The sequence below is a fragment of the Rhodamnia argentea genome, chromosome 1, assembly GCF_020921035.1.
Source record: "Rhodamnia argentea isolate NSW1041297 chromosome 1, ASM2092103v1, whole genome shotgun sequence".
In the NCBI taxonomy this organism is placed as follows: domain Eukaryota; kingdom Viridiplantae; phylum Streptophyta; class Magnoliopsida; order Myrtales; family Myrtaceae; genus Rhodamnia; species Rhodamnia argentea.
The window spans coordinates 35,167,597-35,189,264 of NC_063150.1; the positions used below are offsets into that span (position 1 = coordinate 35,167,597).

Here is a 21,668-nt window from a genome sequence, read left to right on the forward strand (position 1 = left end):
TGGAGCGGCCAAACATTGTCCCGCTCAGCGCCGGCGAATGGATGCGGGGGTACCTGTAAAAATATGAAAAGAACCGTAGCCGGTGCCAACTAAAAGAAAGTTAATCATCGGAACGGGAGTTACTTGAATCTCTATGGAATCATTTCCTTAGTTATAATTGCAAGACTTGATAAGATTAATGGTGGGTTTGTTTCATGGAAATGTCAAGATTTGGAGCTCATCTTTTGAAAAAAAATTTATTGTATCTCTTAAAAACATTAGTCAACGAAAAATGTTTCCATTATCGATAACAATTCAGGCCTAACTATTTTCGTGAGTGATTCAAACGATTACTTATTCGAAAATATTTTTTAAATCTTGAATTTTTGGTGAAACAAACACCTAGGAAGCACCGACACTCTCTCGACACTCTCCAACATACGACCAACACGTGATCGGTGCTCCGGATACACCGGTGACACGTGAGTCCAGCATCTCAACGCTCCATTTCGACACGCATGGAGTTAATTTTAAGCATTTTCAATAGATTAGGTGTCAAAATATAAATCTATCAAAACTATACATACTTAAGTCATATACCCAGCTATCCCAAAGTAATATACCACGCTAGCCCAAAAAAATCTAATCGTAAATCCCTAATAGAAAAAGAAGAAGAAGAAACTCACCACCGATTTTTTTATATACACATGATAATTTATCATATAAATAAAAATGTATATTTAATATACAACATGTCTCAATGTGTGGAAATTCTCTACTTTTTTTTTTTTAAATGACGCGTTGGCATATCGTGTCGTGTAGCGTCACATCGCACGTCTCGTGTAAATGCTACTTAGACAAACACATCCTAAAAGGAAATCCTCATTTCCAGGACGCAAACACACACTCATGGACACTCAAAAGAGTCCGTGAATATGAAGAATGTCTCATTTATGACAAAAGAAAAATGTCTCGTTGAACTGTCTGATTGTGAATCGGTGAATCATGCTGTCTTTGCCATAAGACAAATGTGCGTTACAGTGCTGTGTGATTAAAGAATGCCTAGCCACATAAAGTAAAAATTCCCTAACAAGGATTCACTCTCTCACCCCAAAAAGGTCAAAGGAAACCTGCTGTAAATGCCCCTTCAACGTTGCCAACTAGGAAAAGAAAGCTGTCGCGCTAAAGTCACGTTAAGAGGATGAGATGTCATAACCTATGAATCTCCACTTCATTCCCATGCTGTAATCCTGAGAATACGACTTTACCCCAAAAGTAATTTGAGTAATGTTGGCCAACTTGGACATTGAAACTTTGCATACCAAACTCTCCATATAAACTCCCTTCGGGTCACTTCAGCCTTGACATAACGAACCGAGGACTATAGTCTTCTCTTCCTCCTAATACTACCTTGGATTGTCTTGCCTGATTCTTCTCGTACCCCATGGCAAAGAAACCGAGCTCGGGTCGCCAGAAAATCACCATCTCGAAAATTCCCAAGAAGAACCATCTCCGAGTGACCTTCTCGAAATGGAGATCCAGGCCTTTTAAGAAAGCGAGCGAGCTCCGCACTCTTTGTGGGGTCGATATTGGAATCGTAGTCTTCTCTTCCGCCAGCAAGGTCTTCTCCTTTGTTCATCCGGATGTCGAGTTCGTCATCGACCGGTCCCCCACCCAACCCCCATCTCCCCCCCCCACCCAACACCCACCCACACACTCGGGGCTAGTGCCGGCTCATTGAAGCTGACTGGAACGCGAACCTGCGCGACTTGGATTATGTGAGCTTGAGAAATTTGTTGCGCTCAATTTGTGCTCTGTCTCTTTTTTTGGCTTCTTGATTTCTGTGTTTCAATGTCGTATAAATAAGTTTGGACTGATCAAATTTGAGAAATTTGTTCATGTTTTTTTTTGGTAAGGTGAAATTTGCTCATGTTGGTGTTTGCAGAACTTGCTAAAGTTGAATGTTTAGTCGATTTGTTCATGTTCTGAGTCCTCTTCATGGCTTCGGATGTTTATCTTTGAGACATAAATAAAACTTTGATGTTGACCGCGGGGGAAAAAAAAAGTCTACTTGATTTCACAGGGTTTAGTATAGCATGTGAAAGGGTCGACGCTTATTTATTGCTGCAATTATTGCTATTTAGCACACGTTATTTCAGTATTTAAGATCGTTTTAATTTTGCTTTTATCCGCAAGGGAAAAATATTAATCCTTCTTTGATTTGCTTGATAGTGAAGCAATCAAGAGACGGGATGCTTTTTCTGACGGGAGTTGAATTGAATCAAGAGAAATCCCGAATTTTTATTTGCACGATTAGCATAGTTCGTGTCCTGTATCACATCCTAGTCTTTTTTTCTTTTGGTTGAAGTATCATGTCCTAGGTGACTCGACCCATCCAATAATCTCCGTGCCGCGTGTCACGAGCCGATACTTAGACGCCTAAACTCAGCCTTTCCCTATGAATTGCGCTCTCGAATCCCAAAGAAAAACTGTTTAGAGAAAAGCTCTAGAAAGAACATATTTCTATTGCTGAAATGAGGATTTGACATCCCTACTTCTGTGAGAGTCCCTCTAATTGCAACCGTTGATTTTACCTTTCGTTTGACGGTAGAATATATTCTCACAAGCTAATCTTACCTGCCAATCTAATGGTGGAGATTCACTCCAACCTAACAGTAGGGATGTTCAATCCCCATTTGAATCAATCCGATGATAGAGTTACATCTTAATGAATACTAATTCTTGTCTCAGGATCCAACAGTGTGGATTGAGTCTCACCCACCGATCCAATGTTTTTTTTTTTTTTGGGGGTCTCTTTTGGATTGATGGCGTGGCGATCCATCCGTGACACTCCGAGGATTCATGTCATTTTATCGAATAGCATGATCTTACGACGATGACGACATATGCCGTAAATCCTTAACTTTTGTCCCTTTTTTCTAGGGGTGATCGGCTTTTGGTTTGGTTCGATCCCAGCCCCCAAATTATGGGACTGAGAATCGGACAAGATCGATCGGATCTCGGGTTATGATCCAATGGAACCGATGAATTGTTAGAAGGTGTGAGTAACACCGACTTTAATTTTATTTATAATTAAATTTACATTTAAGAAATAAAAAAAAGTACAAATGGATTATTGGGTCTACATTTAATATACAAAAAATAAATAAAAAATAATTGATCTGGTCCGAGCATTCCGGTTCCTCCTAGAACCGGAAATCGAATCGAAAATCATTGGTTCCAATTTTGTGAAATCGGGAATCAAACCGAACCGGATGATTCGATCCAATACGAGCGATTCCCGGTTTGATTGGTCCGTCTTGTTCACCCCCACTACTTTTTTCTTGTATTGACTTTTTCTCGATAATTTATAGATATGACGTGAATCTCATAACTGATCAAAGCATCGTGACGTAAAGTAGTTTGTGTGCAGTTTTGGCGAGACTTGGGAAGGACTCAACTAGTTCCTGGGGTTGGAAATCACACAATGCTGCGACGGACGATGTCAAACTTAAAGGTTAGGAGGAACACGACGAAGTCATGATCTGTCTTTCGACTTAAGACATATGAGATGTCAGGAGAGACTTATTGTTAGTTTAAGTAAATCATGGGTGGTGTCGACTGTCGATTTTGTCTCTCTTAACGCACATTTCATGGCCCCCACACACACACACACACACACACACACACACACACACACACACACACATATATATATATATATATTTCTGCCGTTAAGCAATAGGAAATGAACTATCCGACTCTTCGTTCTTCGTCCTTGGGGATGGCCACCGGGTGGTGCCGAGTCCGGTTCGAGGATTGCATTTTTTCCGCCCATCCGACCATCACCCTCCCAAGGCAAAGAACTACCTTACAAATCGAAATTTCCAACATCATATAAACCTGCCTTTGTTTCACGAAAAATTTTGATATTTGAAAAAAAATTCAAAAATAATCAGTCATATCGCTTAGAAAAATTAGTCTACGAAAAAATTTTTCATCGTCAATACCAATTTAAAGTTAACAGTTTTCTTAGATGATGAAAATATTTTTCGTTCATTCATTTTAATAAGTGATATAAATAATTACTTTTAGAAAAATATTTTTCAAAATTTCAAATTTTCGTGAAACAAACATAGCTTTATTTTCTATTGCCGCAAAATTATGCTAAAGCAACAGGTCAATAATTTCGAAATTGATTTTGACCAAATATGACTAATACTAATAGTACATGTCTTATAGTCAAAGACATAATATGTCTCTTTGACTTTTCAGCCTATATATATAAAATAGATGTTGTCCAAACTCCTTAATTCCTAGATTTTAACCTTTTCTGTTTCTTTGTCCAAAAGGGCACACGTGGAAGAAGAGTGCAATAAAGGAAAGGACAAGCATGTTTTGGTCGACACAATGAGTATTAAATGACCTTACTATTGACTAGGATTTATCTCAACATGTCTTGATTATTTTCTTTCTCTTGCGGAACTTTCGAAAATGGCACAAACGTTTGATTTCCTCGCTTTTGTCTGTTCTCCTCCCAAGAGATTAAATCATTCGACAAGGGCTCAATTATATCCCGAAAGCGATTTGTTTACCAAACATAGACCGTTCTCACGAAAATCACCGAAATTTCTTGATCCGCTGCCAAAAGACCCGTAAGATAGATTTCGAAAGATACAACAAAGAACTTGTTTTTTCCCGATCCTTCGATAAAATGAATAATAGTTGATATTTTGTGACCTCCTACGTTGTTTTTTCATTTTCTATTTAATTGAATTGTTGAAGAGATAGATTTGCCTCCAGAGCACTGGTTAAGCATCAAAATAAAAAGGGAGCGATATTTTCGACATTCAATCTCTTTCGTATTATGTTAGAATATTTATCTGTTAAATACGATTGATGCGTAAATTGTGGACAAGATCCAAAAGAGGTCGGCTTCTACCAGCCGTGGGAAAAGGCATCTTTTGGCGGAACCGTCGTGAAATTGGCGTGCCAATTAGCTGTGAAAGAGACTGGTCTTCAAACGCCAATTCCCCCTTTTACCGGCGTAAACAAAATCTTACAGTAGGAAAATTACGAATGATTACGACATGTACCGCGTTCTACACTCTTTTGAGCCTGGAGCCTGCAATATTACGAGTGATTACGGCATGTACCGCCAGCGTAAACAAAATCTTACAGTAAGCAATCCCCGTGTATCCTTCGTCTAAAGAGAGTGCGTAGATTCATATAATCCTAAACATTATGGGTAGATTTTTCTTTACTCTAACGGTATAGGCTCTAACATTTCAAATATTATCACTTGGGTCGAGATGATCGGACACTTTCGGCCCATATTGTCATATTGCCTTGAGTTTGGATGGGCCTGACACGGCCCGGACCTCAGAAAGGATCATTCTTGTCAGTGTAGAGCAAGGGCCCATATTGTTATATTTCCTCGAAGCTCGGGCGGGCCTGGATCCGGCCCAAATAGAATGATTAAGCCCATTAAAACTTCGTGCAATGACACGAGGCGCCCCCCCCGCCCCCTCTCCCTCTCTCTCTCTCTCTGCGTTCTACACTTCTTCTTCTTCAGGACAATTGCACAGAGGACATTGAGGTCGTCGGTACGCTGCCAACAATAGCTCAAGCTCTGTCCGTCTGTCTGATAATTTCATCCTAACAATGGCGACTGTGATGCAGAAAATCAAGGACATCGAAGATGAGGTGCTTTAATTACATCGCGCTCAATCGCAGCTGCCATTGAACTTGTTTTTGTTTTGTTTTGTTTTGTTTTTTTTTGGAGAACTTTCTGGTCTCGATAATTGTTACCCGTAGGATTTCTAGTTGATGCGGATGATTGCCAATTGAATTCGAGGGTTTCTGTATCGCAGAAATCGCAGCTAGTTGTAGTGGCTGTGTTGACAAATATTGCTTGATTGGGCAATTTAGGCCGCGCACTTATTTGGCTAGGAATCACCTTTTTGTTTGTCAGATGCTTTCTGTGTGTTACCACCTAGTTATGGAGTTTGAATTCTTCTTCTTCTTGTTTTTTTTTTTTTTTGCCCTTGTGGATTAAGTTTGCGGATGTTGTTTGATAAAAATCCTTGATTTACCGTGGGTCCTAAACTCTGAAGTAGAAATTGCCATTATCCGCGCTTGTATCACACGAGTTTCATGGATATATGTGGAGTCTCCTATTAAATAAAATTGAACGGGTCAAGAGTGTTAGCGTGAAAACTTCCTATTATCGTAGAGTGACGGCATTTTGTGGATATGAGGCTTCAATGAATTCTTTTAGTGATGATTTCTTAGTTGTTTTTGTTCTTCAATGCTTTTAGCGCAATCCATCTGGCTATGTAGGGCTGGTTTTGGTGAAGGGAGGTCTTTTCCTATCTGTAAGATGAAATCAATACCAATCAAATCAGAGCCCCATCGTTGTTTGTCGTTCTTCACCTCTCATATCCCGAACTGGGGGTGGTCATAGGTTGGAATCCTCCTTGTGGAGGGTTCTCAACTGAAGTCCCTTTCGTTATGGAGCAGTGAATTGAATGATCAAACAGGGATGCTAACTTTTTGGCTACTTTCTCTCTCATTCTATTTCCTGGTTTAGACTTTAGAGTCCTTTGCTTAGCAGTTTTCAATAAATGGGATTGGTTTGATAGATTCTATTGGTTCCACAAAGTATACGCCGCAAGCTGGAACGAAACTAATGTGTATAGGGTTTGCAACGCAAGGCTTCCCATTTTTGTTTTGCGCAATAGTGAAACAGTCTATTGAATTAATGAAGGAAGAATGGCAGAATAGATGGTTGGACACTCTTCATTGGTGGCTATTGGTAAGCATTTGTAAGTATAAGATCGATATTGAGTTAGGTCGCCACTTACATCGTGTTTTGTTAGGAGTTCTTTTTCCACTTGTTGGAGTAGGATTTAGAATTATTAGTTGTCACCCATTTCATCAAATTTGATTACATTTATTTGGTCGTTATAAGAACCCATGACTTAGAAGAAGTATTACAACAAAATGAAAATCTGTAACTTGTGTAATTTGTTTTGACTTCGGTCTTGATAATTTCCACCTTAATATTCTCCAGTTCATTATAAACAAAGCATTAACGGAAAGATATTTAAGTACCTAGTACTTCTAAATCCTTTATGAAAAAAAAAAAAAAAAGAATTTGGTTAAATAATGAAAGTCTTGAATGAGAACGATATCTCGAACTTTATGTGCCGCTGCAAATTCTCTCTGTCATACTTGGGTATATGTAGATTAACTTGAAAAATGCAATTGAGTAATGAGGTTTGATAACTTACGTGGATTTGCTTCTGAGAAGATGGTGTGATCTATAGTGCTGTGACTTTCACCTGCTTTTGAACAGAAAAAGATTTATACCGTCGACAGTTTTAGTTGACATTGTGTACAAATTATGCCTCTGTTTTTATTATCGATATACTCCCATAGGACGGCCTCTGTAGAATTATTATAGTTAAAGACATTCATATGAATAGCTTGAACTGACAGTTTGGATATCACTTTTTGTGTACTGCAGATGGCTAGGACTCAAAAGAACAAGGCTACTGCCCATCATTTGGGTTTGCTTAAGGTACACTTTTCTTTTCCAATTGTATATGATCCTTAGTTGTTTGATCTTGCGCATTATTTCTGAGAATATATTCTGAAAGGTGGCCAGGGGAATACAGTATATGCCTCGTGGGACATTTTTTTTAACTGCTTTAGAAAGGACCGATCCATGACCACGAAATTTAAGGAAACGTTCCTCGCTGCGGAAGAGATTTCTTTTCTTACAACTAGTAGGAGTGCCCTGGAATTTTTTTTTTTCGTGAAGCTGCTAGTGACCCTAACTAAGTGGGTTGAAGCTCGCTATTTGGTCCAAATCGGTGAAATGACGGCATATGAGGCTGCAAAGTTTATTGGCATCTCGAGTAACTGGCTGAGCCGCTAAAGTAGCCAAGGGTTGGGCTGTTCGCCCATTAAAGCTAAAACTTTTGAGACAGCTAACTCTGGGAGTATGTCTTGTCAGGCTAAACTTGCGAAACTACGGAGGGAACTCCTTGAACCTTCTTCCAAGGGAGGCGGGGGTGCTGGTGAAGGATTCGATGTCACCAAAAGCGGAGATGCTAGAGTTGGTTTGGTGGGTTTCCCGTCAGTTGGGAAGTCTACTCTCTTGAATAAGCTGACTGGGACGTTTTCAGAGGTATGTTGAGGTTTTTAGTCCCTTGTTTCTACTTGATGAATTGATGCACTCCGTGTGGTCATCAAAGAGGAAAGATAATAAGCTCGATACAATATTTCTGTACAATCATTTTTATCGCTCTTGTGCCAGTTTCTCCCTGTAATTGAAAGATCTACGGATAACAACGGTATATGAGTTTGTAATATGCTATTTGAAATTCAAAGAAACAGCTTCCAAGGAGTCTCAAATAATTGGTTATGTATATTTCATTGTTTATTCTATTCTCGACGTTTCTTTGGCAGTTGTATGTTCCAAGGGACCATAAACATGATCCTTGCCCCAACCTCTGCTTCTCTCTCTTTCTCTGTCCCTCACACGCACACACGCGCGAGCGTGAGCACATGGACATGCACACCGTCATTTGCGGGCAAGTGAACCTCTATAGGCTGAGGAGGGTTTCTCCTGTGGGTGCGTGTGTATGTATTTGCGTGACATCTCATCTGGCGAATAGTCAAACTACTCATGAGCTTGCAATGTAATCATCAGAACTAGAGGAAGTGTGGAATAGGTTGTTCAATCATCCTACTGTTTGGCCGTAGTTTCCTGTACCATTATCATAATAAGCTGTCAATCATGGGTTCATTTCCATTTTTTGCGACTGGAATTCCAGTTCTACTAGTTTGACCAAATCATTGCCACTGGCAAAGCTGTGAATCATGGGAATGATCTGATAGCAGAATAAGAATAGTTTGTAAGCTGAAATTCTTAATTTCTATCTCCCGATCTGCTAGAAAGTATGTTTAACCAAGTAGGCTTGCAAAAAATAATTCTTTTGTTATGTGTTTAGCCTGGGGGAATATGCACCTACATATTTTCTAGTCTTCTTTGTGACTGTTTCTATGCATAATGTGATTTTAATCATACGCTTAGCATTATAGATGTGAGCTTTTGCAGTTTTCTTGTCTATCTCTACTCGAGGGATTGTGCATAAAGACTTATGTTGGACATTAAATGAGTTGTCTCTACATAGATTTGATTATCATCCAAGTTAATATTTTTGTCAACATCATAGTCACTTTGTCCTTAGTGTGGTTTTTTTCCCCCTACAACAACTGCTAGAGCCAATGGTGCTTTCAGTTGCAGTGACATCCTTGCTGATTTTTTTACTCTTTTTGGCTTGAAGGTTGCTTCATATGAATTTACTACTCTTACTTGTATCCCTGGAGTGATCGTGTACCGTGGAGCTAAAATTCAGGTAAACTTCTTTCCAGTTCATATTTAGGAGTGTCTCAACAATAAGGTGTCCCACAACCAAAACTATGAGCTAAACATAGTGGTGTGGTTTCAGAAGGCATCTCTCTTCTTGGTTTGTTATGTGAAGACTTTGCATTACTTTAGCTTCTAGTGATTGTACTTTAAATTAGGTGATAAACAACGCTAGTCCCACTTTTTGGGGGTGTTGCAAAATGTATATAAGCCATGGACATTCTCCGTATGTACAATGTAGGTCACCTGTTATGCACATTTTGTTGTTAACTTATTTTCTTTCCATGGATCATTAAGATTCCCCTTTCTGAGAATCAGTGAAATCATCTTGATTTCCCATAGAGATGGTCTATCATAATGCTAAACATGTGTTTTATTGTAATTGGCAGTTACTAGATCTTCCTGGTATTATTGAGGGAGCCAAGGATGGAAAGGGTAGAGGCAGACAGGTAAAACATGGTTACATATGTCTTCCTTGTGCTGGCAATGCATTTAATTTGTTAGTTATTATTCCTACACTGGGATAGTTGTTTGCTGTGAAGGCTCTCTGTGTTTAATGAGAAAAGATGGTCTATCTTCCTATCTTTAGTTTGCCTTATTATAATTGTAGTTGTGCAGCATCCTTTTTATTCATCATGAATCCATATGTATAACACCGTACAAGTGGGGCTGTCTGGCTAGAGAAGACCCTTACTCAACTCCTGCAAATTTGTTGTTGTTATTAGCCCAGTCGTCAGAATTTTCTGGTGGCATGTTTGAACCATTTCCATGATATTTTTTGGGCCTTGAGTCTAATAGATTCATAATTGAGACATTTATTATGAAGCTTATGGAAAATAAGATTCTGTCAATATTCTCCTTTCAAATTTACTGGAAGGGAATTTTGTAGTGGCATAAGATACATGTTATATGTCAATGACAGAATCTAATTCAACATCAACATCAACATCACCTTTATTCCAAACTAGTTGGGGTCGGCGGTTGATGAACCAAAAAATAAATAAAATAAAAGCAAGATTGATTGAGGGAAAATAAATAATTATATAAAAATAAAAATATGTAAATATGTATAGGGAAAAAAGACTAAAAAGGATAGTCCGGAACATAGGAATTCTGCCCCTCCACAATGCTAATAGCTTTCTTCCATTCCGTTCTAAGACAGATCGTACACCAATCTATTTTCTACTTTATTAAATCTTATTTTACTACTTTCCCCCAGGTAAGTTTCGGCTGACCTCTTCCTTTTTACATGTCATGCTTTTGGTAACAAATTTCTGTTTTTACCGGAGCATCTAGGGATCTCTCAAGAATATGTCCAAACCATCTCAATTTATGTTCTCTCATCTTTTTCGCCACCGGTACTACTCTAACTTTTCGTCGAATATCTTCATTTCTTATCTTATCCATCCTTGTATAATCATGCATCCACCTTAACATCCTCATTTCCGCTACTCTCATTTTATGCTCATGTTGCCTCTGTGCTGGCCAACATTCAGCTCCATATAGCATTGCAGGCTTTATTGCTATTTTATAAAATTTTCCTTTTAACTTAAGAGGGATTTTGCGATCACACAAAAACCCCGATGCACTGCGCCATTTTATCCAACCCGCTCCGATTCTATGGTTTACATCTTCATCAATCTCTCCCTCTTTTTGCAATATTGATCCCGGATATCTAAAAGCGTCTTTTTTGGGTACCTCCTTTCTGAACAAATTCACGGATTCTTGATCTCCTCCTCTTGTTGTGTCGAACTCACACATCACGTATTCGGTCTTACTTCTACTTAACGTAAATCCTTTAGACTCCAACGTGCTTCTCCATAATTCTAATTTAGCACCAATCCAGCTCCTGGTCTCATCAATAAGCACAATATCATCTGCAAATAGCATGCACCACGACACCTTATCTTGGATATCTTTTGTTAGCTTATCCATAACTAGGGCAAAAAAATAAGGACTCAAAGCGGAACCTTGGTGTAAGCGTAATTGGAAAATAACTTGATGTGCCATTACAAGCCTTCACACATGTAGTAACACCATCATACATATCCTTGATTGCCTCTACATACTTTGAAGGTACTTTTTTCTTCTCAAGAACCCACCACAGGACCTTTCTTGGAACCCTATCATACGCCTTCTCGAGATCAATAAACATCATATGGAGGTCCTTCTTTTCTCGATATCTCTCCATCAACTATCGTATCAAGAAGATAGCCTCCATGGTAGATTTTCCTGGCATAAATCCAAATTGATTTACAGAGACCTTGGTCCCTATTCTGTCAATGACAGAATCTAATTATCTGGAAAAAAAAAAATCACAATACAACTAGATCAACTTCCTGTTTTTGTTTCATTGGGTGTTAATTAATTAGTGAAGGAAGGTCTGAATTTCTCGGGGCGACTTACTGATTTATTCAGAGCATTACTTGTCAAATGTCAGTTACTGGTTTAACCGGTCAATCAAGTACTACAAATATTCCAAAGGAGAATAGAGAAGAAAAGAAATTTAATGGTACTTGTCATTTATTCTATGTAGACAAGCTAGAATTTAATCTACCAATACACCACATCCTTGAACTGTTCAGGAACTTTGCTGGAGTTATTGAACCTGAAAGTGCCCATCACAGATGAGGGAGGATCCATTTTCACTGAGGGTTCAGAAATTGTTTCTATTGACAATAGACCAATTAACAGTTACGCTGACACTTTTTATACAGTTTAGGAGCTATATGTTTCCCCTGGCACGTGCTATATCGAAAATGGCAAATTTTATTTGGCACATTTGTGATTGTCTTATGATTTTTATGGCAGAAGGTGTATATCCATTTCGAGGTTTTCCTAAAATTGGGAATCTTGAGGCCTGTTGGAAATACAGATATCACTTGTTATATTTCCTTTTCTAGGTTTTTGACTATAACTTGCTCTTTTGTCTTTCCAGGTTATCAGCACGGCTAGAACATGCAACTGCATTTTGATTGTTCTTGATGCGATAAAGCCAATTACTCACAAGCGTCTGATAGAGAAAGAGCTTGAGGGATTTGGAATCAGGTATATGTGTGGTCAGATTATGTGTGCTTGACAATAACCACACTGGTAACAGTAAAATTAGAAGCTTCTAAATCTATGGGCTGTACAGTAATCATTGTCCTGTTCTTTAGTATACACTATAGTTGTTGCAGGTACTTTATCATGGTAGCAATGTAAAGATTATTAGGTGTTCTCATTGTCCAAACATACTTCCTCCTCCTCTGAATAGTCCCTCTCCTTTATAGTCATTATAATTAGGGATGTCCGAGGGCCAGGATGGAGCCGGGGGTTGCATCCCTCTTCCCTGGCCTGCAGGGGATCTACTTTTGCCATCCCGCCCTGCACCTCCAAGGCAAGTATTGCATGCGATGCAGTAATAACTGTTGCATGAGATGCATCAACGCTTTGGCAATTAGCATGTGTATGAGACACAGCATTTGTGTCCGCTTTTATCGCAAGTACATCTTTGTGATTTGGTGGACTAAATGGAATGCCTGTCAAGAATCTTTGTAGAATGACCAGATCGCTTGAGTTTATAAATTTTCCAATGTATGGAGACTGACAATCAAGGGTACTTGACTTGAAATTGGTTTCAGTAGAAAAAAAGGTGGAACCTACATCACTGGTGAGGTCGAGCATATAGTTTGACAAGTGGGGATTTCTTCTACAATGTCACATTCTGGGTCAGCGAAGTTCAGTCTAAAAGCAACATACTTTATGTGGATTTGTTTGGGGTTTGCACGATGCCATTATCACATGGATATTAGCTGTTATGCTGATATAAGAACTGAATTGCATGAACGATGCTTTGAAACGCATTATGCTATGTCAGTGATGCGAGGTTGAGTGTATAGTTTGACAAGTGGGGATTGCTTCTACAATGTCATATTCAGGGGTCAGCAAAGTTCAGTCTAAAAGGAACATACTTTTTGTGGATTTGTTTGGGTTTTGCACGTTGCCATTATCACGTGGATATTAGCCGTTATGCTGATCTAAGAAACTGAATTGCATGAACGATGCTTTGAAACGCATTATGTTATGTCAGTTATCGAAATCTCCAGGAGCATTCTCGCTAATTTTAGATGAATAATATATATATATATATATGTGTGTGTGTGTGTGTGTGTGTGTGTGTGTGTGTGTGTGTGATTCAACGCATGGTTTGAGCATCCTGCATTTATTTTTACTGCAGAGAAGATTCGACCTGCATAAATTCTTAAAACTGTGGATGATCACACAATTTTTTTTTTTTGCTTTTTCGGTCTTGATTTTGTGTGTTAATAACTAGAAATGAGAATTTCTTTCTTTCTTCTTCTTAACAGGCTGAACAAGGAGCCACCTAATCTAACGTTCAGGAAGAAAGATAAAGGTGGCATTAATCTCACATCAACAGTTGCAAACACTCATCTGGATCTTGATACTGTGAAGGCCATCTGTAGCGAATATCGGATACATAATGCTGATATTACTCTTAGATGCGACGCGACTGCAGACGACCTTATAGATGTTATTGAGGGCAGTCGGAAATATATTCCATGCATCTATGTCATAAACAAGATTGACCAAATCACACTAGAAGAGCTAGAGATATTGGACAAACTTCCTCATTACTGTCCAGTCAGGTAACTCAAATATTCTCTTATGCTGGTCCTTTTTGACTTTTGATTCTTATGCTCAAGTCATACGTTTTTTTTTCCCCTAAACTCTATTCATACTTTACCAATTAAGGATTAGTTGTTCAATTTTGTTCCAAGTGGGTAGTTTCTGGAGATTATAGAAATCACTCGCATGGTTGTAAGCTATTTCTTGGGTTATTCTGTGTCCCCTCCTCGTGTTGTCTGATGTCAGTCTATAGGTTGCCCGATTGTAAATTAGTTTTTTTATTTCAACTGATCATATACTGCTTCATGGTTGCACTGCAGTGCTCACCTTGAATGGAATCTTGATGGTCTGTTGGAGAAAGTATGGGAGTATTTGGATTTAACTCGTATATATACAAAGCCAAAAGGAATGAATCCAGACTATGAAGACCCCGTCATTCTATCATCAAGGAAGAGGACAGTTGAGGATTTCTGCACCCGGATACACAAGGATATGGTCAAACAGTTCAAGTAGTAAGTAGAAACCGAGACTTCAGCTTCATCCTTAATCCTTTTGTTGATATGTGGTCTTATTAGGTGCAAATTCTGACGATTCCCACATTTGTGAGCGTTATATAATAAAATTTAAATTCAATTTTCTTGGCCTTCTTACTACTGCTTACGCGAGCTTTTGCTTTGCTTACATATGCAGCGCTCTAGTCTGGGGTTCAAGTGTCAAGCACAAGCCTCAAAGAGTTGGCAAGGTGAATCTTCACTTCTCGACTCAATCGTGAAGCTCTTGCTCCCTCCCTTTCTTTTACGTTATTCAAGGAGTTAGTTGCTGTGACTAATTTAAATGTTTGGTGATGCTTTCCATGGATTAGGAGCATGAACTCGAAGACGAAGACGTCGTTCAGATCATCAAGAAGGTGTAACTTTCACGCTAGGGGAACCTTTGGGAAACCCCAAACAGATGATTCGGTGCGGAATAGCAGGTGGTGACGATCTGATGTCTGTCGCAAACTCATTCTGTTGGACCAGAAAATGGTGTAACGCATGCAATTTTGAGTGGTTGATTAGTTCAACTGGAGTTAGCGTTTAACTTATGTCTATTAGCTCAAGTTTGTAAATTGTCTTGGCGATACTAGTAAACTTTTCCAGGGACAAGTAACTTTTTTATTAAAATTTGCTGTATGCTTCTTGTGCTCGGTAAATTTTCACACGCAATAATAGATTTCGGTAATTATATTAATTACATTTTCACTATTAATAACATTTCATTTAGGTAAATGCATATTGATATATCGGCCATTGCCATAAGTACGATTTTCATTCCAGTTATATGCATATAAAACCAGAAGGTGAAGTTTTGGGAGGTTACAATAAAGGGTCAAATGATCAAATAGCGTGCAAGATCACTCTCCATATTTTCCTTAATGTGAAAATATATTAATATTGATATAGATTTGAGTTAATGCCACTAGAAATTCTAAATTGATACATTTATAATAAATTTATCTTAGATTAATTTTTTGACCATACTCATGATAAGTTTACTTCAAATTAAGTTTGTGTTCACAAAAAATTCAAATTAGTATATTTATGATAAATTTATTTTCGTTAATTTTCATTAGATTGGGTTAATATTCGGAAAAACGCCAAATTGGTTTGCCAAACGGAGTGGAAATACTCCAAATAGATATACCCATCAACAATCACGTGGCAATTTAATGGTAAAATTTTGATGGAAATTAAGGGTAAATTTATTGTATATATATATACTAATTTGAAGTTTTTAGTGATTAAAAAATTAATTTAAAGTAAATTTATGACAGATATCGGTTTGTAATTTTTCGTCATGTTATCCTATAAATTTTGATGTATTGAAAACATGATTCTTTTTAGTTCTTTTTATATTTAGTTAGCGAAACACAAATGAATTTCACACCTACACGTACGACGTCCGAGAGGGTTCCTGCAAGAGAACACTATCAATTTCTTCACTGTCTTTGCTCTGCCGCTGAAAAACTTCCAGCGCAGCCAGACTGACCAAGCAAAGCATAACGCAACTTGCTTTGTATATCGAAGAGTCACGCACCCACAATCTTCCCAGCAGGTATCCTTATGATTCATCTCGGTTTATGGCTTTCTAGGATCGTCATACTGTGTGGCCCTTCCTATCCAACCGAAGTCGTCGATTTTGTGCGGGGTGTGCCTGTAAAATTCTGCCACACTTCTTCAGAACCTACCAAGAAAATCCTTGTTTTTCCCCTTGTAAATCTTCCCTTTGATGAATTCTTCTGTAGTGGGATGTTTGATATTTAAACGTGTTTCTTGTGTCGTTAGGCTGTTCTTGACAGCGTCTTATGGTGGCGCAGAAAAAAAAGTTTGGTTCTTGGGTTGTCCTGGCTCTCAAATTTTGTTTCTATGGGAGACATTGAAAGTTCAGATGCATCACCTTGTGCTACTACAGTCCAGCATGTAGAATGTGTTTTTCCCGGGAAGTGTTTGATTTTTGGTTTTGGTATAGTAGTGAGCAATGGGCAGAGTCTTTCTTGGCATGCCGGGACCATGGGCCGATGACAATCGCGAAGCATCTGACCATTATACGGCGAAAATTGGTGGACTGCCCGTTAGTAACTTCTGATTTTCTCTTGGGTTGTTGTTGTTTGTCACATGATGTTTCGTTTGAAGTGTATGACTCTTTTCGTTTGTCACAGGACTGGCCTTCTCCATTAATTGCCTGGGGATCAGATTTTCTCGAGTGCAGCATATGTGGAAATAAACTTTGTCTCGTCGGACAGGTTTTATTTTGGTCTCTCATCTATGAGGACAATTATGCTAGGGAACTGTGTTATGAGCAAGAGATCATGTGTGCTTGTAGGTTCCTGCTCCCATAACCAGTGAAAATTTGAAAGTTGAAGACCGTGTGCTTTACATCTTTGGTTGCATAGCTCCAAAATGTGGGAGCAGTCCCTTGAGGTCTCCTCTAAATTTGGCGATTTATTTGCTTGAGTATTGATTTTAAGAAAAATTCTAAGTGGCTCTCAATGCTAAGAAAAATGACTTGTAGCTGGCGAGCAATTCGTATTCAGAGATCTTATGAAGACAAAGAATCAAACTCCACTTGTTGCGATGCGGTAGTGGCTGCCACGCACTCTGTTTCAGCCGGGGAAAATGACTGGTGGAATGATTTGGATGAGAATGATGAAGACGCGGATTTAGAGGAGCTAGGAAGGGCACTTGCAGAAGCTGCAACTGTCACTTCCAACTCAAAGAAACCGAATAGGCATGAGAATTCTGAGAAAATAGCAAAATCGTCACCTTCAAGGCCAATATCAAGACAAGTAGATGATTCTTTACCTGGTACAGATTTTCCATGAAAGAAGTCTATTAATGGTACCAACTTTGCTGCTATGGTTATCCACCTGATGGCTTAATTGAAATAACCTATCTGCTGATTGCAGTGATGCCTTGCTTTTATATTTATACCTTGGAAGAGCCTTGTTCGAAGGATGTCACATCTGCTTGTTTGAACTTTTCATCTCTTTCCATCAATGTTGACAATCATGTACGAGAAGAAGTATTGGAGGATGAACGTTATGAGTATGATAGAGCTTTAATGGCTGACCGGTCTTACTTCAAGTTTAAGAAACGGTTGGATGTTTATCCAGAACAATGTTTCAGGTGCTCATCTCTACTAAGTGGCATACAGCTAACACAAGTAAAATTCGACTTGTTGTTTTGGTCTTGCTAGAAACAATTATAGTTGCATATAAGTTATGATAAATAGGATTGGGTTTTTGACAATCTATGTATTATATGAAGCTAGACAAAATAGAGGACTCTTGGAGCTTCTTGAATCTTGGATTTTACTGACCAATTACACCTCATCTTTTTGAGTGTTATTGTTTTGGAAGATTTGGCTTAGGTGGCAGATTATGAATGAATCTTGTGAACTTATGCCTTATAATTCTAGTATGATAATGAACAATTTGCATGGAAAGGTGTAATTCGTCTTCAATATGACGACTCTATGGAACAGATATAGTGAAGTCTTGCTAAACAAGAGATTTAGTTTTTCATTTTACTTGACATAATCCGATTCATGTTAATTGATAGCAGAAATAGACCAGTATATAGCCCAAACACCACTCGAGTTTTTCATCTAGAGAATTTTTTTTTCCCTGTCTTTAGAAATTGATGCTTCTTGGAGAAAGGAAGATCTAACATTCTGGAGTAAGCAGAGAAACATAAATTCAGTCAATATGATTGATGTATATTTTGGATTCAAAAATTTTGGAAAGATTGCACCCTTATCATCTAAAGTACAGGTAAATGATATGCCATACCCTTGCTGTGACTGAATGTTTAGATATTCAAATGGAGGGAAGCCACTGTTGGCTACTAAAGAGATAGGAGATCCTGGGAGATGCAAACTCTGTGGTGGCCCAAGACAATTTGAGATGCAGCTTATGCCGCCGTTGTTATATTTTCTGCATGAAGCTGCTGATGATTCTCAGAAAGAGGCACTGGAGAATTGGAACTGGATGACAGCAATTATATATACTTGTTCCAAGGTACAAACCACCTCCTCAAATTGTTGTGCATGAATGCTTTTTTTCTGGATGTTGTTTTGTAAGTCCAATGACTTTAGAGCGGTGGCGGTCAGTGAAACTCTTAGTGATAGATGTTGGTTTCACACTTTTCTAGAATCCAGTCTATAAAAAAGAAAGGACTTTGGGGGAGTTAATGTTTTCCTTATAAAAGAAAGAACCTCTTTGCTAGATTTGCTATTTTGGTTGGATGAAGTTTGTGTATTTCTTTTGGTTTTGGATTTTTTCATGAAACCCAAAAGGTTCATTACCTTTTTGACACCCCATGTTTTGTTCGCTATTGTTATCCTTATTATGAGGTTAGCTGCTCTTAAGGAGCACCTGCTTTCAAGTGTTCAGTTGAAAAGGGTTTGGCCCTTCTCATTTCGATTTTGGTTCCATACTGCTCCACTAAAGATATATAACTAAGTCTTAAGAGCATAATCGCTTTCACAAGTTTTTGTATGCTCGTTAAGCTCATGTATGAAATGTGTGTGTATAATTGTTCCTCCTTGCATTCCTCAGAGCTGTTATGACTCACAAAATGAAGAGTTCAGAAGGGGGGAGTGGATTGTTACTGAGGAAGCTGTATTAGTACAATGCGAGAAATCATTGAAGCAAGCTGTACTTGATTACATATCTCATTACACGGCCTTGCCATCGCACGGCTCCTTTTCTCGGGGAGCAAATTCTGGGTGTCCAGATCAGATGAATTGATTTTTGCGACAGTAATGCATTTCAATACTTATTGCGTAACTTCTGGGATCTCTCTGATATGGAGCTCTGGATAGTGGTACCATAAAAGTGAATGAAAAGATTTGACTGAAGAGAAGATTATACTTATTACCACAATGTGCAAGAAAGCTCTCTGAAAAGGAAACTCTTTTGCTCATGTTTGGGTGCACAGCTGTCTTTTGAAAGCATATTTTTGACTGATCCTGTCATATTTTTTGCTGAGGGGACATCAAAGAGTGCCAAAGCATATGCAAGCATATATTGCGGTTCCATGTTTCATCTCTATGGTGATTGATTTTGATCACAAACTTTTCTGGCAAAGAAGGAAACGAAGGCTCATATATGCTTGCATGACTTGGTAAAGCTGTAACTTTTGTCGTATTGTAAATAACAGTATGCCATAGAAATTGTAAAAACAAGCAGAAATATACACGCATATGTTCGGTACACATAGATTTACAGTTTCTCGGTAATCTTCCCTGTCATTTGTCCCCTTAAAGCCTTCGCCTAGTGAGCTTCGCCCTCAATCCATGTTTCATGTGAAGTATGATGGAATTAGAAGGTCTCACAGGGTGACCTTCCACAACATGAACTTCGTAGTTAATTATTACAGCGGCTGTGACCGTTTTCATCTGCGTGAAAGCCATTTCTTTTCCCAGACAAGTTCTCGGTCCGGCATTAAATGCCAAGAACTTGTACGACGGCTCGTGCCTAATTCCTCCTCTCTCCGAAATCCACCTCTCCGGTCTAAATTCCAAGCAATCCTCTCCCCATACTGACTTCATCCTCCCCATTGAATACAGATGGAAGAGTATTTTCGTGCCGGGATCGACTGTGTGTCCACTGGGAAGTACGTCAGCCTTTACAGGGCACTTGTGTTGGAATGGAACCGGTGGGTACAGCCTCAAAGATTCGCACAGCGCACCATGTAAATAAACCATCTTGTCCATATGCTCACCAATCTTGAACACACTAAGATTTTCTTCTTCCTTCGGGATTACAGATCTGATCTCCTCTACGATTCTCATTTCAACAGACGGGTTCATGGAAAGAGCCCAAAAAAACCACGTGAGAGCTGAACTAGTGGTATCTTTTCCGGCGACCATGAAATTCAAAATCGTGTCCCTAAGGAACTTGTCATTGCACTCTAAAGCACCCAATGTCTCATTTTCCACCATATAAGATGTCAATAAATCTGCACCATTTTCATCTCCCTTCGCTTCTCTGGTTCCTTCTCTCAGTTCAACTCTCTTCAGCACTATGTAATTCCCTACAATTTGGTCCATATCTTCCCAAGCTCGTCTCAGTTTCTCCTCCACTCCAATCCCCAACAACCTCTGCAGAGTCCCGAACCACTCGGGGTACAAATGGCGATAGAAAATCACCTCCTCGGCATCATCCAATGCCTTGGAAAACGGGACTTCGGGGAATTCGACGGATAAGCTGCCGGGGTCGAACCCAGTGACGAATTTGCAAGCAGAATCAAAGGTGAACCTCTGGAACAAATCCTGCAAATCCACCGTAACACCTCTCCGAGACAATTCGTCGAACACCTTGAGCAGGCCATTCTCCACCTTGTCACTGGTCGTCGTCGCCAGGAACCGATGGAACCGTTGGTCGTTCATTAACGCCTGAGCGACCCTTCTCTGCATCCTCCACCGATCGGAGTCGGAGTTGAAGATCCCGTCACCCAAAACGTCGAACACCCTCTTGAACTCGGGCCCTTTCGGGAAGTTCCCAAAGTTGGTGCTCATGATGTAGTGGACGTTGGCGGGATCGGCGGTGAACAGCATGTCCATGCCGGAAAACCAGAGTAACCGCAAGAGGAAGTTGCAGCGGCTCCGCTCAAGAATGCCTGTGGCCCAGTCGTGGACGCGGCTCAGGTTGAGGAGGAGCTCCGGTAGCATCCCCACGAGCGGCCAATTCCTGGGGAGCCCATCACCTCTTTTGCCGAGGAGGCGAAGGACCGCGAAGCAAATTCCGGCCAAGAATATCTCCAAGAAACCTATCAATGCCATTGAAGCTTCTCACTCACTCTCTCTCTGTCTCTCTGTGGTTATGTAGAGAGAGAATTGGTGACATGACACTGACAGGGGACGACGTCGACGAGTAGTTGGCGGGATTTATCATCGCATTGAGGCTGAGACCAACTGCCATAGAAACGCAAGGATGATAAGATTGGTGGTGGACCATGGCCATCACCTCCTATAATTTCATCTTACCGTGCAATTTGATTCATGAATTTCTCATTTGTTATATGTGATTCCTGAATTTTGATACACGTTCAACTTAGTCCATAGACTAATAAAT

The 21,668-nt window shown here is 39.3% G+C and overlaps 3 protein-coding genes across 7 annotated transcripts; 2 read left to right on the forward strand and 1 right to left on the reverse strand.

Annotated features, from left to right (window-relative positions):
* The first annotated feature begins 5,524 nt into the window (after positions 1-5,524).
* Positions 5,525-15,298, forward strand: LOC115738855 (developmentally-regulated G-protein 3). Of its 2 annotated transcripts, XM_048274635.1 has the most exons (11): positions 5,525-5,685; positions 7,511-7,564; positions 8,003-8,176; positions 9,339-9,410; positions 9,811-9,870; positions 12,360-12,469; positions 13,771-14,070; positions 14,371-14,562; positions 14,741-14,792; positions 14,913-14,965; positions 15,006-15,298. In XM_048274635.1, the coding sequence occupies exons 1-10, from the start codon at positions 5,644-5,646 to the stop codon at positions 14,961-14,963; spliced, it is 1,107 nt and encodes a 368-aa protein (XP_048130592.1). In that variant the 5' UTR covers positions 5,525-5,643; the 3' UTR covers positions 14,964-14,965; positions 15,006-15,298. The 2 variants fall into 2 exon arrangements, with proteins under 2 accessions (XP_048130592.1, XP_030527464.1); XM_030671604.2 differs by having other exon boundaries at positions 14,913-15,298.
* Positions 15,299-15,966: 668 nt separating this feature from the next.
* On the forward strand, positions 15,967-19,643 carry LOC115738853 (programmed cell death protein 2-like). Of its 4 annotated transcripts, XM_048274630.1 has the most exons (9): positions 15,967-16,144; positions 16,559-16,660; positions 16,749-16,832; positions 16,913-17,010; positions 17,102-17,394; positions 17,496-17,715; positions 18,404-18,608; positions 18,949-18,992; positions 19,149-19,345. In XM_048274630.1, the coding sequence occupies exons 2-8, from the start codon at positions 16,568-16,570 to the stop codon at positions 18,985-18,987; spliced, it is 1,032 nt and encodes a 343-aa protein (XP_048130587.1). In that variant the 5' UTR covers positions 15,967-16,144; positions 16,559-16,567; the 3' UTR covers positions 18,988-18,992; positions 19,149-19,345. The 4 variants fall into 4 exon arrangements, with proteins under 4 accessions (XP_048130587.1, XP_030527460.1, XP_030527461.1 ...); XM_030671600.2 differs by lacking the exon at positions 18,949-18,992 and having other exon boundaries at positions 16,553-16,660; positions 19,149-19,643; XM_030671601.2 differs by lacking the exon at positions 18,949-18,992 and having other exon boundaries at positions 19,149-19,643.
* Positions 19,644-19,742: 99 nt separating this feature from the next.
* LOC115738852 (alkane hydroxylase MAH1-like) lies at positions 19,743-21,464 on the reverse strand. The gene has a single exon (XM_030671598.2). It carries the CDS (start codon positions 21,374-21,376, stop codon positions 19,853-19,855), a length of 1,524 nt encoding a protein of 507 aa, XP_030527458.1. The 5' UTR covers positions 21,377-21,464; the 3' UTR covers positions 19,743-19,852.
* Between the last annotated feature and the right edge of the window lie 204 nt (positions 21,465-21,668).